The sequence below is a fragment of the Theropithecus gelada genome, chromosome 12, assembly GCF_003255815.1.
Source record: "Theropithecus gelada isolate Dixy chromosome 12, Tgel_1.0, whole genome shotgun sequence".
NCBI lineage: Eukaryota > Metazoa > Chordata > Mammalia > Primates > Cercopithecidae > Theropithecus > Theropithecus gelada.
Window position 1 is genome coordinate 114,722,845 of NC_037680.1, and position 10,950 is coordinate 114,733,794.

General features: G+C 47.0%; 1 protein-coding gene across 2 annotated transcripts in view; it reads right to left on the minus strand.

Annotated features, from left to right (window-relative positions):
• Positions 1 to 10,364, minus strand: part of ILKAP (ILK associated serine/threonine phosphatase) — a 34,678-nt gene extending 24,314 nt beyond the window's left edge. Inside the window, exons 1-2 of one of the 2 annotated variants that reach the window (XM_025405269.1) lie at positions 10,126 to 10,364; positions 219 to 284 (exon numbers count right to left, since the gene is read on the minus strand). In XM_025405269.1, the coding sequence (XP_025261054.1) occupies positions 219 to 284; positions 10,126 to 10,180 (121 nt within the window). In that variant the 5' untranslated portion in view covers positions 10,181 to 10,364. The remainder of the gene's footprint in view (positions 1 to 218; positions 285 to 10,125) is intronic. The other variant, XM_025405270.1, reaches the window with a different exon arrangement.
• Positions 10,365 to 10,950: the final 586 nt, after the last annotated feature.

Consider the following 10,950-nt stretch of genomic DNA (forward strand, 5'->3'; position numbering starts at 1 on the left):
AGAAAACTGCTCCACATTTTCTTGCAGTACTTCTCAGGGCTAGCGACTAGCAGATTTTTCTGCCTTACCTGATGCCATGGATTCAAAACTTAAAGACAGTCCAACACCTAAAACATCTGTGTGTTGAAAATGGGGGAAAGGGAAAAAGATTGAGACAACTACAATCCCAGGATGAGTAGAGACGTTGACACACACCTGGGAGAGCCTGAAGACTGTACCTGAGTCAGTACTGCTGGCCGGAGGGAGGTCATCAAAGAGCAGGGGTCCTTTCTGAGCTTCTTTCCCTAAAACACAGAAAAGCTGTTTAGAGAGCATATGGCCATCACCCAGGACAGATTTTCAAAGAGGAAGATCATGTGGTCTCCCCTGCTTTGAGACAAGTTTGCTATTAGATTCTAATTTTCTCCTTCCTGTTGGACAAATTTTTAAAAAATATTTTCTTAGCAGCTTTTTAAATCTGGGCATCTGTTTCCAACAGTTGCAGTCAACATAAAAGCAATGAATGATGCCCTAACAGGCATTTTCAGGGCCACTGAGTATTTTGAGGAAAACAAGTATTTTCTTGATAATTTCATTATTGAAAGCATGAAACATTTAAAAGTCTTTCTTTAAAATAGAATCCTGGGAAGCAAAAAACTGATTCTAGACCAAGAAAACAATACTTAGGATTTCAAGATGGACGTTCAGAAATGTGGGGGCGGGGGAAGAGGGGAGGAACCTTCAAAGACCTACAAGTTTGTAAAAATCCTATTTCAGTAACATTCTGCAAGGGAAGAAAATCTGTTGGAACCTGGTGTCCCTAGCCCCAGCACAGTGCTTGATTCAATAAATAGCTTTGGAGAAAATAAGGAGTTTCAGGTAATCAAAGATAGCCTCAGGAGAAAGTCAGGAAACTCTTTTAACAAAAAATGTGAAGATTTACATTCCAAACGTATGTCTTAAATGTTTTATGCCCAATTATCTTTTTCCACATAAAATTTAACCACCATTCCTTATTATCCAGCTTTTTCCTGAAATTCTATTTAAGCTAGTAGATATCTGAACTGGCACACAAGAATCCAAATTAGAAGTATACATGTTCACCTCTTGCAAAATTCGACACACCAACCAAACACACCGGCTTTATCCCACCTCTTGTTCCTCAGAGTTCAAGTATAAAGATGTGCTCATTTAAGCCAGACGCAGTGGCTCATGCCTATAAACCCAACACTTTGGGAGGCTGAGGTGAGAGGACTGCTTGAGACCCGGAGTTCAAGACCAGCCTGGGCAACATGGCAAAAAAATGTCTATAAAAAAGTACAAAAATTAGCCAGGTGTGGTGGCAGGCGCCTATAGTCCAAGCTACTCAGGAGGCTGAGGTGGGAGGATCACCTGAGCCCAGGAAGGCCAAGGCTGCAGTGAGCCATGACTGGGCCACTCCAGCCTAGGCAACACAATGAGACCCTGTCTCAAAAAAAAAAAGTACTCACTTAAAAATCAATTCACTTTTTTTTTTTTTTTGAGACTGAGTCTCACTCTGTTGCCCAGGCTGGAGTGCAGTAATGTGATCTCAGCTCACTGCCTCCGCCACCGGGTTCAAGCGATTCTCTTGCTCCAGCCTCCTGAGTAGCTGAGATTACAGGTGCACACCACCACGCCCCAAATAATTTTTGTATTTTTAGTAGAGATATGGTCTCATCATATTGACCAGGCTAGTCTTGAATTCTTGACCAAGTGTTCTGCCTGCCTCAGCCTCCCAAAGTGCTGGGATTACAGGTGTGAGCCACCATGCTCGTCCTAATTTTTGTATTTTTAGTAGAGACAGGGTTTCACCACGTTGGCCAGGCTGGTCTCAAACTCCTGGCCTCAAGGGGTCCACGCTTGAGGACCCATCCCAGCCTCCCAAAGTGCTGGGATTACAGGTGAGCTACTGTGCAAGGCCAAACACCAATTCACTTAAACAAATAAATTTATATCCCCCGAGAGGCTCATCCATATCATCTTTTTGCCTCCATTTAGAAATGAGCTGGGTATCAACTTTCTTCTTCTTTTTTTTTTTTTTTTTTTGAGACGGAGTCTCGCTCTGTCGCCCAGGCTGGAGTGCAGTGGCCGGATCTCAGCTCACTGCAAGCTCCGCCTCCCGGGTTTACGCCATTCTCCTGCCTCAGCCTCCCGAGTAGCTGGGACTACAGGTGCCCGCCACCTCGCCCGGCTAGTTTTTTGTAATTTTTAGTAGAGACGGGGTTTCACCATGATAGCCAGGATGGTCTCGATCTCCTGACCTCGTGATCCGCCCGTCTCGGCCTCCCAAAGTGCTGGGATTACAGGCTTGAGTCACCGCGCCCGGCCAACTTTCTTCTTTTAAACACAAAAGCTTTAATTAAAATTTATAAACTTAAGGGAATGAAATTTCTCCCAGGGTCTTTGGGTCAGAAGTACCTAAAATACACAAGAAATTCCTGAGTTAACAAAAAATAACTATTTTGCTTTATATCCCTAATACAAACGGGAAAATGTATTCTCATCTCTCAGGATGACCCTAAACAAATTAAGGAATTGCAAATACTTTCACTTTTCTTACAAGTGGCATAAAGACTCTACAAGTATACAAGAAGCAGAAGAAAGCCATTAAAAAGTATTTAGTATGGCCAGGCGTGGTGGCTCACACCTATAATTCCAGCACTTTGGGAGGCCAAGGTCAGGACTGAGGTCAGGAGTTCGAGATGAGACTGACCAACATGGCGAAACCCTGTCTCTCCTAGAAAAACAAAAATTAGCTAGGCGTGGTGGCAGGTGCCTGTAGCCCCAGTTACTTGGGAGGCTGAAGCAGGAAAATAGCTTGAACCTGGGAGGCGGAGGTTGCCATGAGCTGAGATAGTGCCACTGCACTCTAGCCTGGAGGACAAAACCAGACTCTGTCCCTACCCCACAAAAAAAGTATTTAGGATAACCATTACTCAATGTATTAATCCTCTTACAAGAATTCCTAGTATCTCGAAGTAGGTCACTTTTGCCCAAACGACACTGGATCTAACAATCAAAACGCCCGTTCTCCAGACAGACTCAAAACCACATGAGATGATCCAGCAATCACGCTGCATTCAGTGGGGTCACAGAGCCAGACGTCTTAGGACAAGGGAGGGGACATTTACAGGTAACAGCCCAACCTGAAGAGCAAACAACCCTTCCACTTGTACCAGATCATATTTTAATTTTTGAATTAATTTGCCCGTCTAAATCAGGTCTTTCCATTGTCACTGTACAATGGGGGAAGTCTTCTTTTACCCAGGTAATAAATACATTTTCAGTTCTTGCAAGCATTCCTCACAATGCAACTTCCAGCTTAGTATTAATACTAGCCTGGCCCCCTCTCCTTTGGCTACAATTCAATCAGATGGTGCCCCAAACTGAGCCCCATCCCCAGAGAACTGCCTATCACCTTCTTTCTCACTCTGGAATACTATGAGAAGTATTTCAATTAAACACAATGAGACCATCTTACATTTTGCTGGCCACAACTGGGAATGGCTTCTAAAAATGATAATACTGCCTGCCTGTCAGGCACTATTCTAAGAACTCTATACATCTTAACTCATTTAATTCTTTTTTTTTTTTTTTTTTTTTTTTTGAGACGGAGTCTCGCTCTGTCACCCAGGCTGGAGTGCAGTGGCCGGATCTCAGCTCACTGCAAGCTCCGCCTCCCGGGTTCACGCCATTCTCCTGCCTCAGCCTCCCGAGTAGCTGGGACTACAGGCGCCCGCCTCCACGCCCGGCTAAGTTTTTGTATTTTTAGTAGAGACGGGGTTTCACCGTGTTAGCCAGGATGGTCTCCATCTCCTGACCTCGTGATCCGCCCGTCTCGGCCTCCCAAAGTGCTGGGATTACAGGCTTGAGCCACCGCGCCCGGCCTTAACTCATTTAATTCTTATGAGATAGGTACTATTATTATTTACTGATTTAAAAACTTAGGCACTGAGGTCAATTACCCATCCAAGATTACAGAGCCAGTAAGGAGTGGAGAGGGGATTCAAAGCCATGCAGTCCATGCTCTTAGTGAGGTACTATGCTGCCTCCATACATGGGCACCCTTCCAGAAACTTCACAAACATCAACTCATTTTACCCTTACAACAATCGTATGATAATCCTGAGATTGTATAAAATCTCTGGAAATATCTTTTGCATCATCAAAAGGATCTTAGAAGTTTATACACGGATTCTTAAAAAAAAAATAAAAATCTATAGGTCATAGATACATAAGGAAACTACCAATTAGCCAAAAACCTTAGATTCTTTTTTTTTTTTTTTTTTTTTTTGAGACGGAGTCTCGCTCTGTCGCCCAGGCTGGAGTACAGTGGCTGGACCTCAGCTCACTGCAAGCTCCGCCTCCCGGGTTTACACCATTCTCCTGCCTCAGCCTCCCAAGTAGCTGGGACTACAGGCGCCCGCCACCTCGCCCGGCTAGTTTTTTTGTATTTTTTAGTAGAGACGGGGTTTCACAGTGTTAAGCTAGGATGGTCTCGATCTCCTGACCTCGTGATCCGCCCGTCTCGGCTCCCAAAGTGCTGGGATTACAGGCTTGAACCACCGCGCCTGGCTGATTCTTTTTTTTTTTTAATTGAGACAAGAGTCTTGCTCTGTGAGCTAGGCTGGAGTGCAGTGGTGTGATCACAGCTCACTGCAGCCTCACCCTTCTTGGCTCAAGCAATCCTCCCTTGTCAGACTCCCGAGTAGCTGTAACTACAGGCATACACCACCATGCCCAGCTAATTTTTAAATTTTTTGTAGAGACAGGGTCTCACTATGTTGCCCAGGTTGGTCACGAATTTCTGTACTCAAGCAATCTTCCTGCCTCAGCATCCCAAAGTGCTGGGATTACAGGTGTGACCCACTGCTCCAGGCCCTTACATTCTATTTTGAATAAACTGAAATTCAAAGCACTGGGAGCTTGCAATCATTGGACACAGTGTGACCCTGACCTAAAAATTTGGAAGAGGCGCCTCCCCCAATCTTAAAAATACTAGAACCCTAGTGAGAAGACAAGACTAAAAATGTTTATTAATCATAGTTAATCTCACCTAGAACTACCCCCCCACCCCCACCCCAGTTATCTACATTCTGGAGCTAAGTCTACTGGAAGTTATATACTATGCTGAGAAAAATACCCTTGGGTTGGTCATATTCAGGTTAAAGGTTGCTATATCCAATAAAGTTAAATAAGGATGTTAAAATATTTTGCTGGAACTGTTTTTTATACCTCAATTTTCTTTTCAACTATAAAATAAATCCAGGTGTTTTCCAAACGCCACACAGGTATTATCAGAAAAAGGGGACGGGTTCCACCGCACTCCTCAACCACAGTATGAGTTTAGTATGTCCTTTCTACTTTCCTTAACGCTCATGTACATGGATACATGCATTTTAATTTGTAGAAGACAGAGTCATACTCTACACAATACTCCAGATATATTGTTCACACAACCCATCAAGGCATGCTCCAGGCCAACACACTCGAGTCTAATTCATTCTCTCCAACAGCAACATATGCGAAGCATCTCCACTCCTTCGACCAGATCCTACTGATGGGTTCAAGCTTTTCCCAGTTCTTCATATGACAAGTGACGCCACAATCAACAACCTGATACATGTATTCCTGCTTAATATGCTAGACTGCTCGTCAAAGAATATTAGTTTAAATCTCATAGAAGCCAAAATTTGGGCCGGGCGCGGTGGCTCAAGCCTGTAATCCCAGCACTTTGGGAGGCCGAGACGGGCGGATCATGAGGTCAGGAGATCGAGACCATTCTGGCTAACACAGTGAAACCCCGTCTCTACTAAAAATACAAAAACTTAGCCGGGCGAGGTGGCAGGCGCCTGTAGTCCCAGCTACTCGGGAGGCTGAGGCAGGAGAATGGCGTAAACCCGGGAGGCGGAGCTTGCAGTGAGCTGAGATCCGGCCACTGCACTCCAGCCTGGGTGACAGAGCGAGACTCCGTCTCAAAAAAAAAAAAAAAAAAAAAAAAGAAGCCAAAATTTGTTCCCCAAAAAGTTGTAATTTTCACTCCCAAAACACTTTATGAGAATGTCTATTTCTCTACACATTCACCAATGTTACCAATTGTTGCTCATCTGATAGGTGAAAAGGTAACTAGTTCCTCAGCAACTTTCTGTTGATGGGTCATTTGTATCCCTTACCTCTGGACCGGTAGAATACATCCTTTGACCATTTTTCTAGTGGGTTTTATTTTTTCCTATTAATTTTGTGAGCCTTTCTCATACCCTTAGTAAGTATATTGTAAATATTTTCTCTGTCTTTTGCCTTTATAGTATCATTTGTCCTGCAGAAATTTTAAATTTTTACATAGTCAAATTCACTTTATTTTATGACTTTTTTCTTGTTCAACCCTGTAGTTTTACAATTAATCTGTTTTCCTATAATACCTTAACCTTTATTTTATGTTCAAATATTCATTTTTTTTTAATTGTAGAGACAGGGGTCTCACGATGTTGTGCCAGGCTCTTCTCAAATTCCTGGCCTCAAGCCATCCTCATGCCTTGACCCCCCAAAGTGCTGGGATTACAAGTATGAGCCATCGAGCCCAGCCTCCAATTTTTTAAAAAGTATTTTTAAGATGGTGTGGCAAGCAAATATTTTACTTCATCCTCAACAACTGACCATCATTTTTAAATGTACTGGTGTAGCAACCAAACAAGTAAAAGAACCACCCTATAAAAGTGAAACCAAGTCACTGGCAAAGCAATTTTAAACCACGACATCTGTAACTGACATATACGGATTGTCAAATACAAGCTGCCAATCCTAAAGACATCAAGTTGGCACTTTCATGGGTATGACATAGAAAAGTTCCATTTCTGCCTGATATGAACAAACACTTCTTTTTTTCAGGTAAAATGTATACATATCTCCTTTAAAAAACTTGATTCACTCAGCAATTAAAACTTTTAAGGGCTTGATAAAACTACTAATTTAGCAAAATACCTGAAATGTTTAGTGCATTCTATGTATCTTTCCAGATTATAAAAATTTAAGAGGTTTGGGGTGGAAACATTAGCTGCAATGTTTAAAACAAAAATAAAAAGATCTAAACAAAATATTAATGCATTTGATGTGATATAAGCAGTGTAGTATTCACCCTTTGGACACTTAGTGCTTTCCCATAATTCATTTAAGACTGTATTTTTCCACTTTTAAACACCTGTTAATGGCTCAGCCAGGCACAGTGGCTTACACCTGTAATCCCAGAACTCTGGGAGGGCCAAGGTGGGCAAAACACTTGAGCCCCAGGAGTTCGAGAGCATCCTGGGCAACGTGGCAAAGCCTCATCTCTACAAAACATACACAAATTAGCTGGCTGTGGTGGTGCACACCTGTAGTCCCAGCTACCCAGGAGGCTGAGGTGGAAGAATCACCTGTGCCCGGGGAGGTCGAGACTGCAGTGAGCTGTGTTTGTGTCACTGCACTCCAGCCTGGGCAACAAAATGAGGCTGTCTCAAAAATAACAACCCTGGCTAACATCTATAAAACATGATACATTCTACCCCACACCATGTACAGCACCATACATACTGTACTGATTTGTACAGCAACAGTGGGAAGTGTCACCTCTTTTTACAGATGTAGGCATAGCCACAGAAGGCAAGAGTTAGTACGTGAAGAGTTGGATTCTAAACCAAATAGTCTGGTTACATTTCCTGTTATTGCGCTCTGTGAAAATAACTAGGTCTTTTATTGTTCACTGCATTATGTGGTACCCACATATCATGTGTGAGGGTCATGATGCACAGTGCACGCTCATTACTCCATTTACTTTAGCAATCAATATGATTTATTCAAAGTATGGTATTTTTTTAAAATCACAGTATTTTCACAAATATGTGAAACCAGATTCTGTTCCTGTACAAATGATTTTAACCTGTCAAATCTCATCTTGTTGTTTGTAGCTAACTGCCTGCAATGATAACTGTGGATCCCAATTGTCACTCATTTTAGTATTTAATCCCTCTCAGCTTCCAATCATCTACAAATTCTGAGATCTTCTTCGTTTTAAAGCTATTTTAAAAAATACACTCAGCCAAGCAGGACCTGTTGACAATTGTCAGGGTCCTCCTGGCAGATGGGGAGCAGTTAATCCATTTTCGGGGGGTCGGCAGTTTAAACACCATGCAACCCCTCTGCCACCCTTTCAGCTCAGTCGAGGTTGGAAACTGAGTTTGGAAAAAACGGCTACAGGACGTACCTTTCCCACTGTATCTGGCAAAAGGCTGCTAACGTGCCACCTTAAGAGATTTTGAGTTGCCAGGTTTTTTGTCAGTAAAGGGAGCCTACCCCCGAGCAGAACCTAATTGCAGGTAAAAGGCAAGGGAGACTTTAAAACTCATAGGTTTACAGGCACACCGGTGAATCCAAACACTGCTCCAAATATATTGATAGAAATTATACTCCACCAACAGAGAAAAAAGACTGCTACACAATGTCAATTTTTACCCACAGCTAGAACCGTGGTTATTTTGAAAATGAATGGCTGAGTCAAGTTCAAAGACTCCAGGATCAGTTACTGAGATGCTCTGTACCATCAGAATGGTCAGTGGGGGCAGGGTGCGTTGGCTCACACCTGTAAGTGCCGAGGCGCGCGGATCACCTGAGGTCACGAGTTCAACCAGCCTACCCAACATAGTGAAACCCCGTCTCTACTAAAAATACAAAATTTAGCCAGGTGTGGTGATCGGAGCCTATAATCTCAGCTACGAGGGAGGCCGAGGCAGGAGAATTGTCTGAACCTGGAGGTTGCAGTGAGCTGAGATCTCGCCGTTGCACTCCAGCCTGGACAAGAGCGAGACTCCGTCTCAAAAAATAAAATAAAATGAAATGTTTTCTTGCCCAGAATTACCGCAAATCACAAGGCTGCTCATCCTTAGAAGCTTAATTCAAACACTGCCTCCTTCCCCAGTCTCTCGGTGCGCGACAATCCCTCCTCAAGAGTCCTCAGCATTTCCCACAGTCATTAACTTTTGCCAGTTTTAATTACCGTAATTAGCACCCTTCAGAAAGCAGCTCTTAGAAAGCGAAGGCTGGGCCTTACTCACCTCCGTCTGCCCTACAACAGCAGTTCCCAAACCACTGGTCTCCAGCCTCCGCTGGGTTGGCCTGGGGATTCAGTAACAGATTCGGAAACCCCACTCTTAGGGATTCGGATTTATTGGGGCTGAGGTGGGCCTGGAAATCTGAATGTCTTAAGTTTTCCAGGTTTTCTGCCCCCAAGTTAAGTTTGGTAATAAGGCCCTAAACTACAACATCAAGCTGGAACTCTTGCATAGGAAATATTCACGCGTTTTGACAAATGAAACCCGGAGACTGTAACCCACGGGACGCAGGGATTAACCCGGGCCGTTTCACGCTGCTAGGATGCTGAGCTCAAACCACAGCCCACAGGGCCTCCCACTGGCAGGGGCCAGGGCTCAGCAGATGAGCGGACCCCTTAACTTTAGGGAGAGGGGGAACTTCCCGTGGTACAGGAAAAAAAAAAAAAAAACCTACTGTTAATTATCACAAAATCATAGGATGGCGGAGGACGCATCCTGTCTTCCAGGCTTCAAAAACGCGAAGGATTAAGATGGTGATTAATTCAATCTCCTGTGCAAAAAAACGCCAAGCCCCTGAACTTGCACCGGCCCTGAACGCTGCCGTTCCACAGCCCGCGGGTGAAGCGCGGCCCGGAAGCCGGGGGGTGGCGGCGCGCAGGGCACCCCGGGCCACGGGTGGAATCGTGTGGCACGGGGGTCCGCAGGGCCGCCGGGCGTTCAGAGCTGGTCCCTCGGGTCGGCCCACGCGGCCGCGCCAGGGCCTTCCACCGCCACGCAGAGGGGCTGTGGCCGGGGCGGCGCTGCCCTTTCCTTCCTGCGTAGCGAAAATGGCGGAGCGGCCTCCCCGAGCTCCGCGAGCAACTGGGCCTCTCGCGGGGCGGCCAGTGGGCCGGACAGGGCCGGGCCAGGCAGGAGCAGGTCCCGTGCTGCCCGCGCCGCCCGCCGCCTCCCAGCGCGGGCACCGCCTCAGCCGCCCCAGGCCTCAGGCCGCCGCCATCCCGCCCGCCCTCCCTTCCCTGGCCTGCCCGGCGGCAACGCCGCTTACCGGCAGCCGGGCGCGGCGAGCGCTCGGGCTCCGGCAGGTCCCCAAACAGGTCCATGGCGGAGGCTGGGCGGCGACGGCAGCAGCGGCAGACGCTCAGCCCGCGAGTAGCGGCGGGGCTCCACACCCCGGGCGGGCGGCGGCGGCGGCGGCGGGCGGGCGACACGCAGGGGCTGCCGGCCCCGTCAGTCACCTGCAGGGAGAGCCCCGGACGCCACCAATCCGCGCGCGGCGTGGCCCGGCCGCCCCAGAGGGCTGCGCGCCGGCGGGGCGGGGCGGCTGGAGCGGCGGGGCGAAGGGAGGGGCGGGGCAGTGCGCATGCGCCTAGACCCCTCCCGCCCGGACTGCGAGCCTGGCAGGCGGTGCCGCCTGGGCCCTGCGGTGTTTCCCGCCTTGGCGAATCCCGGGCCCGTCGTGCTTTTTCCTTGGCCGGGGTGTCCGATTTCTGTCAAGTTTCGTTGAGTTCCTGTCCAAGAAGGCCTGTCCTGTCAATCCAAGGGCAGCCCCTGATGCCTGGGAAGGCTTTCTGGAGCTCTTGCCATCTCTTCGGCTCGTCCTTTCACCACGGCGTGCCTGGTTCCTGGGCTGTTTTAGAGACTGAAAAACCGAGGCTTGGATGGAGTGGCCCTGGGCGTCAGGACGGAAACCCCAAAAGATGCTGGAGGGAAAGGAGGCATTCCCTGACCTGTCTGCACCCACTGGTCTCTGTGGGGAGCGGAGAAGAGGGACTCCTCCTTGATGGTGTCCCCCTCTATGGCTATAAAGAGAAAGGCGGCCACTGACATCGGGGACCTGGCCTGGTTCTGCAGCCAGGACTTGGGGTTGGTC